Source organism: Lytechinus pictus, chromosome 6 (assembly GCF_037042905.1).
Source record: "Lytechinus pictus isolate F3 Inbred chromosome 6, Lp3.0, whole genome shotgun sequence".
Taxonomy (NCBI): domain Eukaryota; kingdom Metazoa; phylum Echinodermata; class Echinoidea; order Temnopleuroida; family Toxopneustidae; genus Lytechinus; species Lytechinus pictus.
This window is the reverse complement of record NC_087250.1, coordinates 22,742,787-22,769,323: the sequence shown is the minus strand read 5'-3', so window position 1 is coordinate 22,769,323 and position 26,537 is coordinate 22,742,787. Positions and strand designations below refer to the sequence as shown.

Genomic DNA, 26,537 nt, shown 5'->3' with positions numbered 1-26,537 from the left:
CAGGATTTACTCTAAGTAGGATATAATTATAAATGTAATATGAGTGATGGCCTGGCTACTAATAGAGCCTAGTGTGATTAGGGAATTAATATTGATTAAAGAGTGTTCTGAATGAAGAGTCAGATGAAAGTGAGTTACTACGAACAGTGAATTGAAAGGGCAGGAAGGGCAATTCCCCTTAAAGACAAAAAGGACGATACGCTATCAAAAGTCTGATGGGCGTCAGCTTCCTTCATCTTTGGGAGTGGATTATCATTTGCCGACACCAGACTTTATGAAAAGCACAGAAGATGCCTGTATAAGAGACATCTTTTGGGGAACAGCAAACGCGTACCACTGAAAAACTGTTCAGCCAAGCCTGCTTTAGCCTTGGGCACCTGTCAGGCCAGGCAAACTGAGATGATGACCTTACTATAAGGCCTTTTCAGTGGCATAAGATAACATCTCCTTGTCATAAATCTTGTTCTCGTCTGGGTGATTTTTATCATAACAGTGTCGAGTTCCCCATAAACACAGACAATAATCTCCTTTTGAAAGGATACACAGCATTACATGAAACAATTGTTTCAAGTATGACAATCCACAACCTGATTGTGGTTTCAAGTCTGGTGTTGGCCTTGGTGTTGGTGTTGAAATTTGGATTGCTTCCCCTAGCTCCAAAACTTATTCAGAGTTTGTAAAACTGATCCAGATCACATTATTGACATCTCAACAACTAGTGAGTGACTTTTCGGGACCATCTTCATTTTAGGTTTGGTGTTATAATCGTGTAAAAATTAACCTAACACCAACACCAAAAGGTAAACACTGAACTTGAAATCACCCATTGTGGTTTGAAAGCCTGCTCTGAGAACATAACATACAGATTTCACAACCAAATTATGCTACAGCATATACAGTGGTGCTCAAAAGTTAGGGAACCCTACCAGAAAATGAACATATTTAAAGTGTCCACATTCTGCCATGTTTTAGAAAATTAATTGTGAAGTTAGGTGAAAAAATATGACATTCAATAAAGTTTGTTTCTCTGGGCTTTAATACAGAACATTGTAGTCATGTCTACACACAACACTCAGCATGAAGGAGTGCATTTTGTAGCGGGGTTCACTAACTTTAAAGTACAACTGTGCATTGAAAATGAGCCCAATAATCAAATGCATGTTTTTTCACAGGACACTATACATTCATGATTACTGCTACAGTTAAGCATAAATAAAACTCAATTCTTAATTAATGGGTCCACTGATAATATTCAAATTGATTTACATAGCCAGACTCATACTTACTTTACTTCGTCATTTTGGCACTCCTCTTTTTGTTTTGCAATAAGGAGCATTCATTCTAATTCAGGGGGGTGGGGTTCACAGAGAATTGCCATTGTAAAAATTGATAAAAAGTTTACTATCAACCAATCAGATTGAATGATTTCAGTAGCTTTAAACAGTTGCTGCATGTTTGCTATTATAACAAGTTTTATGAAACAGTTCCACAGGGTCTATTACAGATAATCAAGGTTCCAAATACCTCATTAAGTGTAACCTAGCAACAATATCAGTCAGTGATGCTAAAGACATTCTCCTCTTTCTCTTCCTTCACTGGGTGTATTCTTGGTAATTATTTTCCATTTTGTATAATTCATAATTGTATTAAATGGTACATAAATCAAGACTAACACTTTGGAACACAAGCCCATTATACACCAGGGCAATTCTGTAAAATACTAAACCGACCCCCAAGTTTTACTCCACTTTATAAACTGACCAAGTCATGATCATTTGAGAGCATTACAGACTGTCAAAAGAACCAGAAATCAGAGACAGAAAATGCCATGAAGGTCTCACGTACTTGGGGTCGGACGTGCATATTTTATGGAATTGCCCACCATCATCTTATCTTATCAGAATCAATCAGTGTTATTAAAGATACTCTCATCTTTCTCTACCTTCGCTTAGTGTATTCTGGGTATTTATGTATTTTCCATTTTGCATAATTCATAATTGTATTAAAAATCCTATATATCAAGGCTATAAACACCTTGGAATACAAGCTTATCACAAGCCGCCAACCATTTTATCAAAATTAATCAGTGATATTAAAGATACTCTTCTCTTTCTTAAACACCAGTTCCATTATCTGTGTAAGGCTCCATTTTGTATAATTGACAATACGATCTAAAACTGTATAATAATGTCTGCATGTTAAGACTCACTCCTCTGTACACAAGCCTATTTTAGACCACCAGCCATTTTATCAGAATTAATCAGTGTTATTAAAGATAGGCCTACCCTTCTCTTTCTTCAGCATCAGTTCCAGTATCTGTATAAGGATCATCTATTTTGTATAACTGACAATACAATCAAAAACTATAAAATAAGAATGAATACATGTAAAGACTGACTCCTCTGTAACAGATCACCAGCCAATTTATCAGAACTAATCATTGATGTCAAAGATCCTCATCTCAAACATCAGTCTGAGTATTCATGTCAGGATAATAGACTTTGAATAATTGAAAATACAATCTAAAGTCATATTATCAAAATGTTTAAGGCTTGGTCCCACTGCACTTACGGATGCAGAGAGGATGATAAAACGGATAAGAATTTTGCCATCCGTTGGAAAACGTTTTGTATCCATTGTGTACTCCTTGCATACGTGTTTCATACGCTCTATATCCATCGAGCATCCGTCCACTGTGATTTCATAGTTCGCCCATTTTGTCCATTGTCTGGAGCGGATGAAAACGGATGGAGCCACCCAAAAATTTTGCTTGGACCGATGTATCCGTTATGAATACGTTGTGTCCGTCGGCCAGTGGGACCAGGCCTTTAAGTACATCAAGAACAACACCTTGCTACACAAGCCTACTGAAGACCCTGTATTAACACAACTAACCAGCGATATCACAGACACTTCCTTTATTCTCTATCATCTATGGGAGTATTCGATCTTCACGATCTTTTATTTTATGGTAATAATAATAATAATGATACTTATTACTTATACAGTTCTTTTCCCATTAGGCCCAGACCGCTTACAATGAAAATAAAAGAAATTTTACAATGCTAAGACTATAAAACTATGAATGAGATGGGTTTTTTTTACAACCGTATCAAAAAGCATACAGGATTCTACTTATCAAAAGTAGCGCAGCAGTCCACGCGCCTATTACAGACTACCTAATTTAGCAGAATTACTCGGCGATATCGTTCTCAATCATCAGTTGGAGGATTCGTGTCAGGATCATCAACTTTGTATGGAAGTCCTCCGGAGGGACAGAATTACTCGGCGATATCAAAGATATCCTCGTTCTCAATCATCAGTTGGAGGATTCGTGTCAGGATCATCCACTTTGTATGGAAGTCCTCCGGAGGGATTGAATTACTCGGCGATATCAAAGACATCCTCGTTCTCAATCATCAGTTGGAGGATTCGTGTCAGGATCATCCACTTTGTATGGAAGTCCTCCGGGGGGACTTGTAGGATGGATGGACACCAGCATATAGCAACGTTCTCTGCCTTCATTTTGTTTCCATCATGGTGACCTGTCACCCTACAGGAATAATGGAACGATCCACGTTATCACACAGGTTTGCCTGCCATGCCAGCAGATTTTTTTGCAGTTTTCAGGCTTTTGCTTGCGTATGAACCTTAAGGCCACCGCACAACTTAGGACTGATCCATGATCTGATTTTGAAACAAATCGCATTTTGCTTATTTTCTGAAAATGTGAGTGATCTCTTTTTATTTCAGGTTCAAATTAATTGTAAAATACAAATATAACAATTTTGGCTGATTGCAGGCCTTTATTTTGAAGGCCAGGGGCCAATAACACAAAGCTGAGAATTCAAAGGAACATTTTCTTACGATTAATCGTGAAAGTCAAGCATAAGATTAAAGTGATTGGTTAACATTGGTTTGACTTTTAAAAATCTGAGCTAGAAGGTCACACTTGTCACCTGTGTCTGTGATATGTTACAAAAATGAAGCCCAGAAAAAATTGCGTTCGAAAATAATTATTTAAATTGAAAAATATATAAAGTGACCGAAAACACCATCTTAATTTCATCCCATACACTTATGTGTACTATTCATGCGTCTATAAGACGCCTATTTAAAAAATCGGGGTTTGCCTTGTAGTTTTAGCTTTTCATTCTCAATAATGGTTGTTTTCAGGGTTTATTAGTTCTAATACATGCACTTGTACACATGTTTCATCTTGGTTTGAGAATTTTTTAAATCGGCTGCTCACAAAGTTAAACAATACCTTTAATCACTAACCTTTGTATTAGTTCCTGCTATGATGACATTAAAATTAGATCGCTTTTATTCTAAGGATGGTTAAGGTAGCATAGTAACAAATTTGAACATACAAGTGTTCATACCATGATTTAGAACCTTGCACAGTAAGATATTTCCATATCTCAATATTCACATCAAATTTTACTACATTTTCTTCCAAAATCAGAGCAGACCAATTGTAAGATGCGCAGTGGCTTTAGGTTAGACCCACATGCATTATTACGTGTACCTTTTAAATCAAATCCATATATTCAGGTTTTAGTAGTACCCATGTACACCAACCAGCTTCTATTCAGAGGCTATCCATATGATTTCTGTGCTCCGTAACACAAAGATTAGCGAACAATCGCTAAATGAACTGACGATTCAATATCAACGTTACACGCACATTTGGTTTAAAATTCTGACCAGGAACCAATCAGTGCGGCTCTTTCATATTTGCGTCTCATCGTAAACCTTTGTGTTACGGAGCCCAGATCATATACACAACAGGAGCATTTCAATAGACAAAAGGTTGTGGCTTTCACTGATTATTTGTTCTAAGCTACTGAAATCCCAGCACCTGATTGGCTCAGAATGACATTGCCAGTGAAAATTGCAAACTGTTTGTTTCGTGGAATGCCCTTCTGTTCTATTAGGATCATCTACATGTAAACAGAAAATCATCATCTGTTTGAACAATGGCTATACTATCCTTCAAATGCACAGAATAGATAATCAATCCATGTTCTCTATCAACCCATTAACTTTGCTACTAATAGCCTTCATATAGCTGTAAAGCCAGGGTAATATAGAAAATTAGTGCCTTGATAATTCTGCATAATAAATGTATATTTGCATTTTTACTACAATATCATCATCATCATCAATAATTATCATTAATAATGATGATGATATTATTAATATCATCATTACTCTTATCATTCTCATTATCACTATCTTTATCCTTATAATACTGTATGTATCATTATAAATATAATAATCAATACCATTATCTTTGTCATCATTATGAGCATTATCAGTATCATCAAATTATTTATTAATGAAAATGAAATGACCAATATGATCACACTGCCTGTTTCAGAGGAGTAAATGATTTTATATGCTTTTTATATCAAAATGAAAAGAGGAAAATGCATGTTAATTACATTTTTTCCTCTAACTGCTTGAAGCATGGATTACATTTTAATAGATTTTGATGTTCGGTATGCAGTAAAAAAATGGTGATGGTCTCACACATATGTGGTACAGGTAACACAGAGAGAGAGAGTATCTTCTTAAAAGACTTTGCAAACAACTTCAAGTGTATAAAAGAAAATAAATCTTCACAAATTCTCAGAAATTTGAAAGTGTTGTTAATACTGTATACCTCTATTATCATAATTATTCAGTTACATGTATAGCCAAAATTGGCACCTGCAATTAAAACAATGCTCACCTACATGTATGCTTGTAAATTTCTGACTTCTGCTGATGAAATTAACATACAACCGTACGATTTTTGTCTTTTCAGAAACCACACATACAAAGCTTACCAACTGAACGCAAGAACACAATGTATAATTAATCGTAAATTCTTAACATATGATCAGTCACTAAACACTTTGCAACATGACCCAGCAACTTTTGACTAGGGACCATATTCTGAAGTCAGGTTTCACTTAGACCCCAGTCTAACTCTGTGCTAAAATTATGGGTAGCCAAAAATTCTGTTTATACTATATATTTCTCATATTTACTATTTAGTTTCCTTTTGCTTATATAATGAAGACAAATAATTGAGTTATTACCCCAGACAACTATGAACAATTTGAGTGTCAAATGAGTTAATAAAGTGGATTTTTACTGTTAGGGATTTGTGCCCCAATTGGCTCTCCATAGTAAAACCACAACTTAAGACCAGGGTCTAATTGAAACCCGAGTTCAGAATACGGTTCAGTGACTTTACATGTATGTGTTATCTATCACCCAATGACTTTGCGAATAACAGAGAGAAGCAAGTTGGATGATTCCATTTTATTCATAGGGGTATTTTGGTGTGTACTGCTGAGATGGAAGCCAAATTGTTTAAAACAGCTTGAGAAAAACAGGAAAGGATTGCACATCTGGGCCCCTGTAAAATACAGCTTAGCGATTAATTTCTAAGATTGATTGCATTGACTATTGTGTATGATCAATCATAGAAATTAGCCCTACGATCAATCGCGAAGCTTTACGTTACCGGCCCATCAAGTCTTTTTAACTCTAAAGCAAACTTTCCCAGGGTATAAGATGAAGTAGAGTACAGAAATGGGGAAAAGCTTTTGATATTTCCAAGTGTAATGAAGGGGTATGGATGAATAATGAGAGTTAAATGAATGAGAAATACAATGTATGGTAAGATAATGAATGATTTTCAAATTAAACTTTGGTAACTAATATACAAATGATGTTGAATAACCACTTCTCTAAAGTAATGAGTGGAAAACATGTAAGAATTTAAACATAGTGAAATTTGTTTGGAACAGGTGAAAATTGAATTGCTAAGCCATGGATGGTACAAAAAATCGAATAAGCATTAATAATCCATATACAATTATATGAGTTCAATTACGATTGAATCGAGGCTAAGAAAGAAAATAATACCTTGATTTGGAAAACTATAAAATTGACAAATGCCACCAAATCTAACATAGCATGTATCACTTTTTTCCTTCAAAGAAATGTGAGAAACACAAGACCTGGCAGAAACAATAACCAGTATATATGAGGCTTACAAGTAGGCATTTGAAGCAAAAAGTGGTGTGCCACAAGGATCCTTCATTGGACCTCTATTTTTCATTAAAAAAATACACTAAGCCATTGCTATGACTCTACCAAGAGATATGAGCAATAAAAACATGTATACAGCTCAATCACTGTAAAAAAAAAAATCCTACATAACTGGGAATGTATAGAATATCAAATTTCTTCAAAAGCAAGATTTAATACTCATCACCATGACGTTGAAAACTACTCAAGATACTCATGATCAGGCTTTACTTTACATGTTTTCTTAATAACGCCTGAAGCATAATATATAGATCTGGATTTACCATCGTCCTAAGGTTTAGGCATGTATTACCCCTACATATAAACAAGTTTGAAAACAATATAATACCTTGAACCAATTAAAAAAGGCAGCGGCTGAATAAACACTCAATGATTACTCAACAAATTATACCTCCATATAATTTCAAAACAGATTTGATCTGTTTTTAGCAGTACCTTTATGACAATGTAGGTTCCATCTTTTTCACAGAAAGTGAAAAATATAACAATTTGAAATAAACTTAACTGACAATACATTCAACATGGGGCCCTATTTCAATTCATGATTTTAAATCCGAATAACGAAAAAGGTTTAAAAGTTTACTCATTTTTGCCATCAAGAAAAAAGGTCAATACTAGTTCTTTACTATATAGACAACCCTGCTAATGTTGAAATTACATAGGCTAAAAAGATGATAGAAAGTTCAAAAGTGAATGTAAAAAGTCATCGCTCTTCATTGCCCATCGTAAAACAAATCTTGACCAAGCCAAGACTATTTCAGAAATTATAATCATGACGTTACGTAAGTGGACAAGTGTCTAGGCCCCATTTGATAACATACTATAGTTTCTCACTGTCACTCATTTCATTTTAAATCAAATTAATAATAATAATAATATCATTTCATAATATAATAGTAAGATTTTCTTGATCTGGAAGGTGTCTCAGAAAGATTTAGGTCTCTGGAAAAATCATGCTCCAACACGCACATCAAATTCAACATGCCATCTCATTGATTAATGTCCAGTTAAGAACATCCAATGATCTGACCATTCCGGTGTTGCGTTATCTACAACACATTACTGGTAACTTAAAAGTATTTTTTTGTTAACGTAAATCTTTGTGAATCCCTCCCCAGGAATCTTGCTAGGACAGTGACTAAACAGTCTCAATGTTTTCTGAGGTGTCTGGTGTTGAGTGAACATGGCCCTGTGACAGGGTTAGTCAGTGATGCATCATGGGTAATCAGTGATGCATTGTGGGTAATCAAGATCGCATGGTGGTAATGATTGATAACCATGAGTGCATATGAGTGCTGCTAACTGAATGCACTAATCCTTGCGACAGTTAGAGATGACTGGAATCCATAAATGATGCCGTTGTATTAAAAATCAAATAAGTGATTCAGTTCAAAGAGATTCTGTCATTCAAACGCTACAGCATCAATACATCTATCCACATTGACAGCTCCGGTTAATGATTAAAAAATGACATATATCTGCTTCTTTGAACCAACTAGAATCATCCCCTCATCGATGCGCCAGAGCGATTTCCGGTATGGTCATTCCCTCAGCCGATAGATAAATCACTGAAGATCTTCTTCCAGACAGAATGATCACCGAGTCTCCCGTTCCACCAACTGACATCATTCAAGAGTGCTACATCCCCGTAATCAGGAAACGAGGGTTATCTTCTTTCCATCACCAAGCGAGGGCAGAATTCATTTTAAAACAATAACAAATATCCTCTCCTCCAGTGCTCGATATATAACAAATATAACTGTGGGTGCCTTATTTTAATACAGTGTAGAAAATAAAGTAGAAATACACCAGTCTGTTCCGCTGCATATAGGCGCGGATAAGACGCTGGAAATACCTTGCTATATATAATAGTATAATCTCGCAGTTTATTAAGGCTGGCTATACTTTTAAACTGAACATCAGTGGTTCAGTGCGTGAAGTCTATGGGGCACCCGTGCTCACGTGAAAAAATCAAAGAGCGTTTCTGAGTGTTCTACTATGAGCTTGAAGACTGCCGCGAGAAGTGCTTCGTTTGCGAGGTCGTCAAATGATTTGCTTTGCGGGTGCAGCATGGAAGGCCACCAGCATATGGACAGATTTTCGGCGGTCATGAGATTCTCCTCGGAGCACTGCGTTATCCTATATAGTGGAATAGTCCAAATTATACACAATGGTGTAAGCTTGTGCATTATGACAGTAAGTAGTGGGCATTGAGTTTAACTCTTGGGCAAAGTGGAATAGTCCAAACTATACCCACGATGGTGTAAGCTTGTGCATTATGACAGTAAGTAGTGGGCATTGAGTTTAACTCTTGGGCAAAGTGGAATAGTCCAAACTATACCCACGATGGTGTAAGCCTGTGCATTATGACACTAAGTAGTGGGCATTAAGTTTAACTATTGTGCAAAGTGGAATAGTCCAAATTATACACACAACGGTGTAAGCCTGTGCATTATGACAGTATATATAGAGGGCATTGAGTTTAACTCTTGGGCAAAGTGAAATAGTCAAAATTATACACATGATGGAGTACTGTACAATTGTGCATTATGAAATTAAACTGTCGGAGTAGGCACCATCTTTATGAAAAGTCATAAGGTAAAGAAAGGAGTCTAATAAATGTAAATATCTTGATCTATTTGTGATTTAGAATAGCCAACTTATTAATCATACATGTATCCCACATTGTGTCCAATGCAAATGACATCTAAGTAAAAACTGTCAACATAAGCACATGGAGCTTTTGTATCATTCTATGGTGTCTTTTAATCAACATGGAAAGAATTAGAATTTGCTCTTTTTTTTTCTTTTTTCGAATACTAGTTCAAATATATAATCTAAACATAACCTAATAACCGAACTGGAGCCAGGCAAAATAAAAGTGAGCAAGGAATCGATTTATCTAAATATCAATAAGCAGAAATATATAGATGTCTCTTATCAATATTATTATAATTTAAAAATAATTTCATCAAGCCCAGTACTAATTAATGTGACCTCTGGGTAAATAAATGTCAATATTTGGAAATAAAATGAAGGCTTACATTCTATATATACATGTATCTCAGATGCTCTAATTCACGTACATTATTTTAGTATTTACAAACAAAATTTTTTAAAGGCTATTTCAAGACATACAATTAAGCGTAGTTGACCTCACAAATTTCATGCCAAGACACAATACAACAATCCACACTCACATCCATCACATGACCGAAACTTTGGGTTTCCTTTTAGTTTAAGCGAGTATGGATATCATCAAAGCGTCAAAACTCGTAAATTTACTGAATGTTCCATAACCTGGGGCAGGTAACACAAAGCTTAGCGTTTAATCTTACAGTTGATTTGTATCCTCAATTGCACATAGTGATCAATGCAGTCAATCATAAGATTAGCCCTACGATCAATTACTAATCTTTGTGTACCTAGCCCAGATGTCTATTCAACCACATAAACCGTTACTTACAATAAGCTATAAATTTGGGACCAAAAAGTGATACTAAAAAAAAAATTATCATGCCATGTGAATTCTACTCATGCTATAAACATTTTTGATAATCTATTCTGTCAATTTACATTCAAATTTCAACAAAAATATTTTTTTTCAAGCAATTCAGTTTTGCATGCAGCTCGTGAGTTATTTCTCTTCAAATCATATCACATGGACAGTCCCTACAATATTCATAAAGTTAATAAAAGGATAAAAGATATATGTTTGCAGTAATACTACAGTAGTATCAGAAAATACACTTCAGCATCTTCTCCTCATATCAAATACTCAATATTTTTTTTCATATCTAAGGACATATTTGCATATATAATACTAACTAGAATCAACAACAAATGTACAAGCCAATTTTTCCTCATATCAAACATTTCTGATAAAATATTGCTAACATTTCAGAGAGGAAAAAGTAATTAATTAACAAAGTAATACTTCAACAATAAGCTTCAGCTTTTTTTTTTTAATCAAATATCCAACTAACATCATAAAATATTTCTGAAAGTAACTAAGAAAAAAGTCGATTGAGAAAATTCTATGCTAAGCAAAAAGTAAGGAAAATATAGATAAAACCAAAAGGATTATTCTAGAAATGAAATTAATTCAAGAATGGAATACCAGATATACATTGTAAAAAATATTGCAGTTATTTAAGTTTCAATACTCTTCCTTCACAATGACCTTACTTATCAATAATATTTAAATATTTTGCTTAGTTACATCACTAATTTTCCTTATAAGGACACAAATCATTTGCCAAGCAGGTATTTCAGGTAAAAATAAAAGGAAACGGCAGGTGCATACGTGTAAAATCCTACAGCAGATCACACAATAAATATAGACTGGGGAAGGTGGTGGGTGTCTTTATAGTGCACAAGCATGCATGGTAGGTGGGCTGGTCCATTTTACATACATGTAGGGCAAGGCATTCAAACAGAGGGGAAATAAATTGGATAATTTGATGAATTTCTACAGTGCCATCCTTGTAAGTCTTTCAGTGCAACACATCAAAACGCCCACAATTAATGGTCAGGTTGTGCACAGCCTACATTTCTATTACGTGAATCAAAATACTTGTAAGCATTAGGGCGGATTGTGAAACTATCTTTCAGCTGCAAGCGGTGCTTTATTTCTTTCTTCTGAATTCTATGGCCCGTATTCTGAAGTCGGGTTTAACTTAAACTCAGGTTTAAAGTTGTGGTTTAAGTATGGCGAGCCAATTGTTACATAAATCACTAACAGTAGAGATATCATACTTCAGCTCATTTGGCTCTCAAATCATTCATAATTGTCTAGGAAGTATAAAAAGATTATTGGCTTCACCATCGATGAATTAGGACAGAGCACAGTTAACATAAGAAACATACAACTTAATAACAAATTTGATACTTTTGGCTTCCCATACTTAAACCACAACTTTAAACCTGAGTTTAACTTAAACCCGACTTCAGAATACGGGCCAATCTATACAATCAAATAGCAAATTAGTCATCTCAGTCCCATTTTCTATTTAAAAAAAAAAATAACTATAGTGTTCATCATTGAGGATGCTAAGCTTAAAACTTACCTCTATAACTCATTTCATCAATGGTAATTGATTGAATAATGTTCCATAATAGTAAATTTTATCGAATGGGGCCGAAAATCACATATTTGATCTCCACAATCTTGGGGGAAGAAATCATTTGCTGGGCTTACCCTATAGAAATGTAACTGAGCTTGTGCAAATCATCAATGTTTGTGTGGTAAATTTCACCATGTGTGAATCTGACAGATGTTTCATATTATTATAAAAAGGGAAGTGTGGACACAGTTTCTGAATATGTCATGTAATAAAAAACAAGTGTGGACACAACTACTGAATCTGTTATGTAATAGGGAAACTAGTGTGGACACAGCTTCTAAATATATTAATAGGGAAACAAGTGTGGACATATCTACTAAATATGTAATGTAATGGGAAAATATGTGTAGACATAATACTGAATATGTTATGTGATAGGAAAACATGTGTGGACACTACTTCGGAATATGTTATGTCATAGTGAAACAAGTGTGGACACAGTTTCTGAATATGTCATGTAAGAGGAAAACAAGTGTAAACACAACTACTGAATATGTTTTTGTAATACAGAATTATGTATGGATATAGCTACTGAATATGTTATGTAATGGGAAAACCTACTGTATATGTTATGTAATAGGAAAACAAGTGTAGACACAGCTACTCAATTTGTTATGTAATGGGAAAACAAGTTTGGACACAGTTTCTGAATACATTACGTGACAGGGAAACAAGTGTGAGTGCAGCAAATGAATTATGTTACTGATTTATGGATGAAAAGTGTGAATGCAGCCAGGGCAATAGCATGTTAAGTGTGAACGCTTTAAGCTAAGATACGTACCTCTTCATATGTTTCATCATATAAGTAAGAACAGTCTTTTTTACTTGCGATAGCCCAACTAAATATTCCGGTAATCGTTCAACAAAGAGGTCCTCGTTATTGACTTCTGTTCAATTAAGAATAAATGTGGACAAAGAATAGAAGATGTGTACGGGTTGTAGTGTTATATCATTACATCACCAAGGCCCTGTCTTCCAAAAACTTACGACTGATCCAATCAATCACAACTATGGAAAGCCTGCAACGTCAATATCTAAAATACACGTTTCTTCAAAATATTTTCTAGATATGATGTACATTGTATATTCATACATTCACTGTTTTCTTGTCAATTTAGTATGCTTCTATTTATTTCCAAAGGGCATTGTGCAAATTTCCTAAAGAAAAAATTATGACATTGATGGATTTTCATATACTTGAGGTTGATTGGATCAATCATAACTCTTTGTAAGACGGGGCCCCAGTAACAAAATAATGCTTACCATTCACGTTTTTAATCCTTGCAACAAAATCATATCAAAACAAATCATGATCAATTAACTTCCTCAATTTATAATCCAGTGGAGGTTGTTCAAACCTTAACAAAATTCTAAATCATAATGTAAATTTCTGACCATGTGGAGGTTGTGTTTTGGAACAATACAAATTCATGGAGGGAAGGGAAGGGGACTGCTGTTAAAATTATTATTATCATCATTATTATTGTTATCTTTATCATTTTTATCATTATTATCATTATAATTATAATTATAATTTTTATCATTATCATCATTATTATTATTGTTGTTATTATTATCATTATCACCATCATTATCATTATTACCAATATCATTATCATCAACATCATCAGTATTATTATCATCCTTATCATAATTATCATTAATATCATCATCATAATCATCATCATTACTGGCTGGAAGTAATTCACTGTCAGCACCGGAATCAGTAGCTAAACTTAGCCGGGGTAACAGAGGGCCATCTTGTGCACCTAACAAGGTAGATATGTGCACTATATAAATATCCTGTATTATTGTTATTTCAAAATTATTACCATTATCATTTTTATTACTATTATCATCATCATCATCATCAATATTATTATCATTATTATCATTACTATTATCATTATATCATTATTATTATTATCATTGCTATTATTATATCATCATCACTACTGGTAGGGAGTAATTTGCATTGAGCATTGGAATCGGTAGACTAGCGTAAGCCTGGTTTTCATTGCAACCGAATACATCCAAATACACGTATTCGGGTGGTTTCGGGAGTATTCTGTTCTCCCTCTACAAATGCGAGAAAATTCGGGAACATTCAAATCCATCGCATCCATCCGAATCAGGCCGTATTCGGGCAGAATCAGTACAAATTTATTCGGGAGAATTCTGTTTTGGTGTAACCCGGCCTTTAGCCAGGGTAACAATGGGTGATTTCAAGTTCGGTGTTGGTGTTGAAATTTTGATTGTTTCCCCTTGCTCCAAAACTTATTCATCATTTGTAAAACTGATCCAAATCACATTATTGATATCTCAAAAACTAGTGAGTGACTTTTCGGGACCATCTTCATTTTATGTTTGGCGTTATAATCGTGTAATAATTGACCTAGCACCAACACCAAAAGGTCAACACTGAACTTGAAATCACCCATTGGAGTGTCTTGGATGTGTGCACTACATATATATATATCCTATATTATTATTACATTATCATCACCATCATGATTTGCATACCTTTGTAATCTGCAATCATCCTATCTTGTGTACTGTACGGTATAATGGGCTCTGGAAGATTCTTGAAGAACTGTTTCAAGGCAGAGGCGATGGTGTTGGAACTGAGGTTCTCCAACGAGACCAGATCGGCGTTCTGGTCCTCGTCAAACATCTTGATGATGGTTTCAATATCAGCTGCTTTCCCAGAGACCCTGTATATACCTTCTTGAGTAAGGCCTGGTAAGAAATAATAAGAATGATGGAGACAAAAACTAGGGCTGATTCAAAATGTCTAAATGCAATTTAAATGACTGCAAAGAGCACAAATGTTTCCCTATTTTGACAACTGTTTGACTGCATGAGGTGGGGGGGTGACCCTTCCAAAAAAGTTGATGAAATTTCACATTTCGCATCTTTACATCCATTAAATGGCTACCTGTTTTCGATATTTCCTTGACATAGTTTCGAATTCCGTTTTTTTCTTGACTCTGAAAGATCGTTTTCAGTTGATGTTACACTCCTTCTGCCTACATGAAAGCCTACATGTGGGACTGCATATTGCAGCATGTAAATCACCACTGTCACCATCATCTTCACTATCACTGCCAACTCATCATTATCTTCTTCATCTTATCCTCATCCTCCTCTTTCCTCTTCTTCACCACCACAATCATACTTGGCTCCACCATTATAATCACCAACAACTTTACCATAAAGATCATCATCTAGCGTCATTAATTACCCCCCCCCCCCCCCACAGTCACCATTATTTATCATCATTACCCCCCCCCCATTATCATCACCATCGCCACCATAATCAACAACAACTTCACCATAAAGATCATCATCATCTAGCGTCATTAATTACCCCCCCCCCCACAGTCACCTTATCTATCATCATTACCCCCCCCCCCATTATCATCACCATCACCACCATAATCAACAACAACTTCACCATAAAGATCATCATCGTCTAGCGTCATTAATGACCCCCCCCCCCACAGTCACCATTATCTATCATCATTACCCCCCCCCCCCCAATTATCATCACCATCACCACCATAATCAACAACTACCATAATGATGATCATCATCATATTCTTTTATTCCTCTCCCCTAGTCAATCATCATTATCACCATCATCATCACCATCATAAATACCAACAACATCATCATCATCATTTTCTATCATCATTACCCCTCCCCTCTTCCCCCCCCCCAAACAAAAGAGAAATTGTTAAATCCTTACCTTCCTCCTCTATTTTCTCCACACACTGTTCAATGAAAGACGGGACACCATTCTCGGTCACCATTAGCATTTCAAGGGCCGGTTTCACTGGCTTCTTAGGTACTAACGGTTGACCTTTCTTCTTCCCTTTCTGTTAAATAAAACCACAAATGTCAAGTTTGGTGTTAGTGTTGTGAATTAGGATGCCTAACCTACAGCTCTGACACCAGGGATAACAAATTTGCAATAACAGATTAAAATCATAGCAATTTGTACGATTGCTATGACGTCATTACGACTAGATATCAAATTCGCTTTTATGCTAATAAGGATTATAGCATAGTGACAGATTTGTATATAGGTGTTCAAACAATAATTTAGGTCATTACAGAGTAAAATATTCCATGTCTCAATATTAGCATCAAAGTCTACTATGTTTTACTCAAATATCAGGTCGCAGACCAATTGTAAGGTGTGCGGTGGCCTTAAGGTACCTTGTTGAAAGTATGTACCATGCCTTTGGGCAGGATTCCCACTTATTTGTCTTTTCAGAATGACTTTCCTACATTCCCAATTTTCTTGTCTTTGATGAAATATGAGAATTGGTAACGAAAGGCCACTTGCAAGATTCACGTGCCAAAAAGTGAATCTTGACTTTTGACAAGGTACGTAACTGTTATCAAGCCAATGTGGTGATTGATTGAGCAAGCAAGGCAGGACAAAACTTACCACCTTTGGTTTCTTGGGCTTAGGCTTATTATCCCGAGGTGTATTCTAAAGGGAAAAGAAAAGAAAAATATAATAAATGAAAGATTACAATAAGTGCTATTCATTCTGAGAGAAAATCATTGAAGTCACTGTGATATACTTAGTTCTTATGATGACATTCACATGCCTATTTATTTCTATTACCAGACTGTGCTTAATAGGATGCTGTGCTCTACAAACTACCTCCTCCACTGCTAACCAGTTTGTATGATAGTCTTGATTACATTTTGTATGTAAAAATTAACCACGTTCATAATTATATTAACAATATGAAACCTTTAAATAGCACTTAATACAAATTACATTTGTCTCTAAGCGCTGCATACTATTACCCCTGCTTTAGCATGGCTATCCTGATCGGGCACTCAAGCATTCAAGGAATTCCTTCCTACCGGGTACCCGTTTACTACACCTGGGTGGAGAGTGGCAAATGTAGATAAATGCCTTGCCAAAGGACGCGAGTGCTACGGTGGGATTGGAACCCCGGACTTTGTGGTTCAAAGTCCGGAGACTTATCAACTGAGCCACAACACCCCTACGATATTGCTTATATCAAGATCAATGAAGCAAAACATTATATTGTTATCATTGGAAATGGAAGTTAACAAAATGACTGGCTACAAATTCAAATTGAACTAGTCCAAAGTTGGAAACCACGGCACAATTTGTCAGCTTCTCGATATATCTATAAATTGGCCCAAGAACAATGATATGGAATCGCTTCTTAGACATCTATCCACACAAGACATGTCAATAAACCAGCCCAAGATAGTTAATGACAAAAAGTTCTTTCTCAGACTGTGTCCGGGGCCCGTAACACAAAGGTTAGCGATTGATCGTAGAACATTTTTTGACGATTGATTCCATTGGCTACAATGTATAATCAATCGTAAAATCAAGCGTACAATTAATTGCAAACCTTTGTGTTACGGGACCCTGAAGGTAATATATAACAGGCTCTGACTGAACGATTAAATGTAAATGCCGGATGTGAAAACCATTTCAAAATGAGTTTGTACAGAATCCGATCAAATTACCACCCAGTGCCCTGTCGAGTTATGATTGATCCAATCAATCTCAACTGTATGGAAATCCATCCACACCATAATTTTTTTCTACAAGAAATTTGCACAATCTGTTTAGTAAACAAAGAGAATCACACTGAATCTTCAAGAGAACAATGAATGTATGAATATACATCATATCTAGAAAATATTTTGAACAGATTTGCATTTTAGATGTTGATGTTGCTGGCCGTCCATAGTTGTGGTTGATTGGATCAATCATAACTCTTTTGTAAGATGGGGCCCAGGTGTCTGTATGCATAAACAAAAAAATTGTGCCAAAGGTTCCTAGAGGAAATTGTGTACTACTACCGAGAAATTAGCACGATAAACATGAAATTCAAGCACAATGTTTTTTTTACCAAACAATAATAATACACACATGTGCTAATCTGTGTTGACAATCTTCAGTGTGATATTTTTTTTCACTTCATATTTTATGATTTCATAAAGTTCAGCTTATGTAACCAGATCAAGACCCATGAAGATATAGTGGCAATGAACCTTGCTTTGAGGATTTCATCACAAAATAAGTGTTTTCATTTATCTTTAAACAATTCTGAGCAAAGATTTAACGAAGATTTATAAGAACTTACTGGCTCATCTTGGACGGAACTGTCCATGGAATCTACATGAAGAGAAAAATAAAAAGATTATATATATACTACCCTTGAATCATTACCCCCACTGTAGCTGAGCTGCAATGTACATGTAGGCACTAAGGGTATTCAAAGAATGATTCCTACCGGGGGGCTTTTTCACAAAGCCATTCGTAAGTTAAGAGTGACTTTAAAGACGACTGGTGATCCTTTCTTGTGGTTCATTGGTGATTATTTAGCAACGCTTTTTATCGCTCTTTACGAACAGTTTTATGAAACCCTCACCTGTTTTCTACTCACCTCACAATATTGATAAATTTCTTGCCATCCCCCCTCCCCCCCCAAAAAAAAACACGAATAGAGAGTTCGATATATGTGACATAGCAGACCTTGTGCACATTGCCAATGGGAGGATCTCCACAGCATTAGTGATCTCAATATTCAACTGTTTATAACTTCCTTATTATTATATATCTGATCTGACTCAAACTTTTGTTGACCTTATTCTTTGATTTCTCTGCTTTCACACAAGTTAAAGTGATCATTTCACTTTGTTCTGATTTAAAAAATTCTCCTTTTGGTTCCTGAAAATGGGCTAAACATTAGGCTTATAGTGTAAAAATACCATCCCCAAAGTTTCAAAGTATTATATTTACAGGATCAATTTTAAAACCTTGGAGATGTAAACCAAAGTTTGAAATAATTGGGAGTTGGTTTCAATGACTATGTGTATACAGGGAATCTGTGCACCACAACACATTAATTCTAGATGAACACAGCATGACCTACATACAGTGTGTACAAGGTATACACTGAATGTACAGTGCAGCTAATAGTGTGTGTATAGGAGATACACACAACAGAAGGCAGTCAAAATAGCCAACGGACTTTTTGAATTGGAGAAAACTGGTCATAAGCTGAACCCGTCTACTAGACAATTCTCAAAATCAGGCTAATAAATTGCTACTTGTATCTAAATTAGAGTTTTTCATACTATTTTGTGGTCTGTTTCAGGGTTTTTTAGGACAAATACAGGCACTCATACGCACGTTTCAACTCTGTTTGAGAATTTTTTTAATCAGCTGCTCACAAAGTTAAACGATCTCTTTAACCTGTTTCATGGGTTTCATTCCGCTTTGATGCTAATCAGTAGTGGCATCAACATGTACAGTTGAGGCCGAAAGTTTTCATACACCCATGGAATTCAGTGAAATTTGTTCGCTTGCCAAACATCATAAAATTTACTACTGTATATACTAAATATAAATACTACCATGACAAATTTGGTATCAAATGAAAGAGCGTACTAAGTTCTTTCACATGATTGGGATGCCGCTGGGATTAAAGTAAATTTCAGGTGGAATTTTCTTTTAATAAAAAAAAGTAATAATCATGCCAAATGTATTGTACTGTTTGGTATTATATTTTCAAAAATCATTTCATAGACATATATAAATGTCAAATCTATGATTTATACATGTATTACATTTTCTATCATGATATGTCACCACTGAACAAAAAAAGGTAATCTGAAATGTTTGTGTTGAGAAGTAACTACATGTAGAACAAATATGAAATGTTTTTGTCAAGTTTTTACTTTAATTTGTCTAAAATATGAAGAATTGGGCGGAAAAAATGACACCTAAATATTTTTCAGCTCCTGATGACAAAGCAGTACTGTGTGCGCCTCACCGGCGACTGACTGGAATACTCCCCAGGGAGTGGAGGATGTGCACACATTGTGTGCGGGAATGACTGATTGAATCCGACGACCGGGGTAATAATATATCTGTAAAGCGCTTAGACACGTCGTTCCGATGTATTAGGCGCTATATAAAAAAGGCGGATTATTATTATTATTAATATGACGAAGGGGCATGACACACTCATTTGTTTGATATCAAATTTGTCATGATAGCACAAATATGTCATAAGATACAGTAAATTCTATGATGTTTGGCAAGTGTCAACTTTTCTTTGAATTTCCTAGGTGTATGTTAACTTCTGGCCTCAACTGTACATTAAAAGGGTTCCATGACATTTGCTCCCCTGACAATTGCTCCTTTTTAAGTTCCATACACTAATCTGATAACTTCAGCCCTGGATTTTGACACTATACCCTACCCTAAACCTAACATAAAACCCTACTGCCACCCTTTCTCTAACCCTACATCTCAGACGAAATTAAGACAGGAGCAAATGTCACCATCAAGAGAGTCATGGTGTTAGGTACAGTAGGAATGAATTTACAATAAAACTACATTTATACCTCAGTCACATTACTCCTACCGTGGCCGTTTTATTAAAGGAGAATGAAACCCTTGAAACCAGCTGAATCCATATCAAAGAGAAAAATCAAAGAAACATATTGTTGGAAGTTTGAGGAAGATTGAATGAATAATAAGAAAGTTATGAGCATTTGAATATTGAGATCACTAATACCATGTAGATCCTCCCATTTGCAATGCGACCAAGATATGTGATGTCACACACGTACAACTCCCTCATTGCTTTAGTACTTATTTCACTTATATTCTCACTTTTATAGAATCTATCACAAGGTGAGGTGTGATCTCTTTATGAGAGGACAAGTACAGAGGTTTCACAACATTATATCATTGATGAATCGTTTGTCATATTATTAGAAAGAGCAAAAAGAGATGTTTTGGGGTATATTTTCAGTGTCCAAAAGGGGAGAGTTGTTCATCTGTGATATCATAGATCTCGGTTGCGTTGCCAATGGGAGGATCTCCATAGCATTAGTGATCTCGACATTCAAATGCTCATAACTCTTCTATTGCTAGTCCTATTTTACTCAAACTTTTGTTGATCTTATTCTTTGATTTTTCTGCTTTCACAAAAGCTAACTTGCTCCAAGAGTCTCATTCTCCTTTAATGTTCATTCAAACCACCTGTATGCTGCTGGTACAAAAAATGCTGAAACGGCTGTTTTCGACTCGCTGTACAACTGCCATAGGGGAAATGTAACTGAGGTATTAACATCGCAACACCGCACTCATGAGTGCCCAAAATATGTAAAGTTTCATTAAAATTGTCTCATTAATTTTCATGCACAGAAATCACACTTCTGAACTTGTGATTGTTCACATGTTAATCTACACTATGTTGGTTACATCTCCAGTACTTGTATGATCATGCATGCTATCATTCAAGACCACATTCTGTGCAATCATATCAACATTGAAGCAAAAATTCTCACTGAACTTTTTTTTTTTAAAGAGAAAAGAGAAATACACGCTAACAAAAGAAACCCTAAAAATTAATGCATGCAAAAATTGTATTTGATCTCCATGCCCCCCCCCCCAAAAAAAAAGGATGTAGCATTCAATGGAGAAATCATTTTAATTTCTGCTTTTTCAACAACATCTAACAAGAACAATAAAAGTGCATAAACGTATTTGCATGCCATCAATCATATAAAGCTGTGGGGAGTATTTCATAAAGCAACTAGTTGGTAATTTTCACTGACAAATTTGCTCTGAGCCAATCAGAAGCAAGGATTTCAGTAGCTTAAAACAATAAGTTGGTGAAAATCCTGGTTTAGTTGATTCATGAAATGCTCCTAAGGTGCAACAACCCGTTCGCATCGCATGCCATTCTTAATCTCATTCTCACTCACCCTGGCTGGGCTGCTCGTCATGTATTTTGGGGTCATACATGGGAACTACACGTTTGTGATAACGTAAAGACAACACAAGTATGAACACATAATTTTTCAGCATTCACAGTCATACAGGAGTACATGAATATATTTGTGCTAACTCTGAAAGGTATTCTGACTGACAAAGGAGACAGTAGGAGTTGGGAGGGTTTGGTTGATGAAGGATGCACTGAATCGTGCAAAGTGGAGGGAGAGTTTACGGATGATCTAACAAGATATTTGTAACCCAAAACTCAGGGCATTCTGAAGTTGTGCCTACCAATGCTTCATCAAGAAAAATATCAGGATCCCTTTCATATAGATCTGGACCCCCTTGTACTTTTGAATACCTAGTTCCTAGAATCTAGGAACCCAAAAGACATTCTGAAGTTGCACCTACCATTGTTTAGATGGCTGAATCCTTTTCAATCTCCTGACATCTTCACTAATTTCAAGGTTTTGTTCTATCAAGATTCAAAAGACACTCCCAAGTTGGACTGATCTACCCTAAATAAGTTTATTGAATTACTTTGGACACCCGATACCTAGTTCCTAGATCATCGAAAGGCTCCACTTCCACAAACACATTTTCAAGATTTGGTTTCATACAACCCAATGATCCAAGAAGACACTATCAAGTTAGACCTACCCTCCATAAATTTATTAAATCACTTAGGAAATCCGACACCTAAAGTAGTTCCTAGATCATCGAAAGGCTCCACTTTTCAACACATTTTCAAGGTTTGGTTTCATACAACCCAAGGATCACAAAAGACACTATCAAGTTAGACCTACCATCCATAAATTTCTTAAATCACTTAGGACACCTGATACCTAATTCCTAGATCATCCAAAGGCTCCACTTCCACTAACACATTTCAAGATATGTTTTCATACAACCCAAGGATCCCAGAAGACACTATCAATTTGGACCTTCAGTACTTTCCATAAATTTGTTAAATCACTTAGGACATCCGACACCTAGTTCCTAGATCATCGGAAGGCTCGGATATCCCTTACATATTTTCAAGGTTTAATTCTATCAGGATACAACCCAAAGGACCTTTAAGATACTCTAAAGTTGGACCTAATCTATCCTCAAGATTATTGAATCACTTTGTACTTTCTAGATCATTGAAAGGCAATTTTTCCCAACATACTTTCAAGGATTGATAAAACTCAGGATCCCCAAAGACACTCAAATGTTGGACATACCTTCTATAAGTTTGTTCAAACCCTTGAGGAAATCTTCTCGCTTCTTGTTCCTGGCGTCCACCGTCCCAAGTGGTCTCTTGACCGGGGTCTGCCTTGGTGTCTCTCTTGACCGACTGATGTCTGCAGACAAGGCCTCCGGAGTGCTGTCATTGCCAAAAGGTAGCCCACTTGGACGGGGCGGAAAGGCAACCATCGGCTTGCCATACGAGATCTTCTGAACCTGGTGTAGTGGGTTAAAGAAGAAGGTAAATTAAAAGTGAACAGTACCTGCCAACCCAGAAATTCCCCCCCAAAAAATGGAACAAATCTGAAGATGGAAAAATAGTGACACCATGATTGAAATGTTTCTCTTATTTTTTTCCAAAAAAAAATCTTGTCTGTTCCTATCAAGAGGGATAGTTGACAGGTATGAAGGCTGCTCTGATGAAAACAAAAATACAATATAACATTTTCAGTTGAAACATATTCAAATTGAAACAAGATGACAACTGACAGAAAAATATGCAAGAGGCACATTCTAAAGTTAAAAGCACATTTTTTGCAGGCATGAGTTTGTTTGGATCATATAATGTTTCATTTGGTTGTTCATATGGATCATGAGCCATTGGAGAAAGCTACAAGAATATCCAAGGATTCATCATGCAAATAGCTTCTGCTATGAGTAGCATTTAGTACGGTACAAAATACAAATTCTAATCTCACATACTAAAGATTAAAATATGGATGTATAAATCCAATTATTCAGTCACTTGGGAACTGAATTTACTGATTCCATTTCACTTACATACGGTAACACTCACGAATTTCACTTGACAGATTAAATCAATATTCTTTTCTTTTAACATGTTTACTGATTTATTCATACTTGCACTTTCCTTTATTTGTATTCTCTAAGATTTGACATGTCTAGAGATCATCAATGTTCAAATTCAAACAATAACTTTGTATACTCCACACATAAAAAATGCACAAACAATGGACAGAGTGAATGAACAAATGTTAGGACATAAAAATTAACTACTGTATGAAGTCATATGGGCTTCAATCGGGTGTATAAGAGTGTTAGCACCCTCAAAGCCTTATCACCAAACTGTAAAGCACCCTTGAAGCCTTTACACAGAGTGTTAGCACCAAACTGTAAAGCACCCTCAAAGCTTTTACACAGAGTGTTAGCACCAAACTGAAAAGCACCCTTGAAGCAAAGTTACACAATAAAAGTCAACCAAACAAAACTGAATCACATTTACTCAATGTGAAAAAGGAATTAGTAAAAACAAAAGTAAATGGCGTGTTAGTATCATGAAAGAGTATGACCAATATACACTGCAAAATGGTTCTGGAAAGACATTTATCTTTAAAGACTCAGACCAGACCCAAAAGTTAAATTAACAAATCACATACCAGGTACCAATCAAATATAAAATACAGCAATATCACTGCTTGTTAGCTGAGTCTCTTGCTTAGTAATAGCATTATAGCTGTTTTTGTAGTTCATAAGCTTTCGAGTTCTATATAATTTGTCAATTTCACTGTTGGTTCTGGGATGGTTCTTTTAAAAAAAAAATGCTAATAAAAGCCATCACTAGTTTTTATTTTCTCTTCTTCTTTACAGACTACAGATCTTTGTGTCCTCTGTATTCACAGAGTGCAAGAGCATGACCCCTTTGCAATGCCTTAACCAATTAAAGACTGACTTATTTTGCTATAACACATGTTTTCTATAGACTCCAGCCTGCATACATGCATGCTCAGTCTCCAACGAGTTAAATTACTTGATATGTCCACACCAGGGCCCCGTCTTACAAAGAGTTACGATTGATCCGATCAATTGTAACTCTATGGAAATCCATCAATGTCATAATTTTTTCTCCGAAAAATTGACACAATGTCCTTTGTATGCAAAGAGGAGCACAGTGAATTTTCAAGAAAACAATGAATGCATGAATATACATCATAGTTAGAAAATATTTTGAACAGACATGAATAATAAATGTTGATGTTGCTGGCCGTCCATAGTTGCGATTGATCGGATCAATCGCAACTCTTTGTAAGACAGGGCCCTGAACATAATATTGATGTAAAATTCTAAAAGCCAATATTGTAGATCTAACAATGTAATGAGTGTGTGGAGCAATTAGAAAATAGGGCTACTATTGAAGAGATTTGAAAATTTGATTTGACTGCAAACTTTCTTGATTGAGGTGAACGCGCAGCACTCTAAAATGAACAGAGTTAAACTTCCTTTAATATGATATTAAGAATGTGTTAGCATGATAAACAAGACATTGAGAATATGAGTGAAGAAACCTGATAGATGGCATTAGGTGTTTGGTGCTAAATGAGTGTTTAAGACCCTGTGATAACAGTGCTAAAAGTCTAATTGCAACATAGAGCGATGTCCTCCATAGCTACAAGGGTAATCAAGGCTTACTATTAAAATAAGCCATGATAATCATAGACCGCTACTCCTCTTAACCCCTTCTGGTCCCTTAATGTACAGTATAACTCAAGAGTCCCTCAATGTGTGACTATTTGAGCCCTTGTGGATCATAGACATGTGTTTGGTGCTAAAGTAGGTGCAATGTGACATAGCAATTAGCTTTAATAGCCTATATCATAAGAGAACTTATTCTATTAATATGCCAAGTGTATGGTGTTTAATGGGCATTGCAAACCTTTTATTAATATGGTCAAGGTAGAACCAAATATTTCACAAGATTGTCCGTATTCAAAGGCGCTAGGTAGGGTATGATTTGACAATGACATCGTCAAAAACAGTGTGATAAAACCCAATGGCAAGTGTATGGTGTTAGGTGGAAATTATGCACCTAGATGGACACCCTAATACAGGATGTATATGTTGATGAGAAATCCCCTATTCAATGGTGCTTGGTACATGATGCCATCTAAACTCATGTGATAAAAATCCAATGGCAAGTTTATGGAGAGCTATGAAGAGTAAGAAGACGAGATCGTCTTCACAGCCGAAATCACAAGGAGGGCTGATCTCGGCTGTCAATAGCGCGATCGCGATGAAATTGGCATGCGCATTACCCATGGCATAATCTACAAAACTATATTGAATTCTGCGAAAAATCTCATTGCAAATTAATTATGCTAATTTATGCATAAAATCAAAAGTTTGCTCTAATTACATTGTAACTAATGCAGACCCAAAATTGCTTAAAAACATGAATTTGTGAACAAATCCAATGCAAATAGTGTTTTAGCCAAAATTCATAAATGTATCATTAGTTTTCC

The 26,537-nt window shown here is 35.7% G+C and overlaps 1 protein-coding gene across 15 annotated transcripts in view; it reads right to left on the bottom strand.

Moving 5' to 3' along the window:
- Positions 1-1,975: 1,975 nt before the first annotated feature.
- LOC129263667 (rho GTPase-activating protein 5-like) overlaps positions 1,976-26,537 on the bottom strand; it is a 115,760-nt gene continuing 91,198 nt past the window's right edge. For 14 of the 15 annotated variants that reach the window (XM_064101204.1, XM_064101211.1, XM_064101207.1 and 11 more), the window contains 7 exons: positions 23,277-23,496; positions 18,398-18,429; positions 16,699-16,743; positions 15,991-16,120; positions 14,763-14,978; positions 13,021-13,126; positions 7,248-9,252 (listed from right to left, as the gene is read on the bottom strand). In XM_064101204.1, coding sequence (XP_063957274.1) covers positions 9,072-9,252; positions 13,021-13,126; positions 14,763-14,978; positions 15,991-16,120; positions 16,699-16,743; positions 18,398-18,429; positions 23,277-23,496 — 930 coding nt within the window. In that variant the 3' untranslated portion in view covers positions 7,248-9,071. Of the gene's footprint in view, positions 3,554-7,247; positions 9,253-13,020; positions 13,127-14,762; positions 14,979-15,990; positions 16,121-16,698; positions 16,744-18,397; positions 18,430-23,276; positions 23,497-26,537 lie in introns of those variants that run through there. The other variant, XM_064101205.1, reaches the window with a different exon arrangement.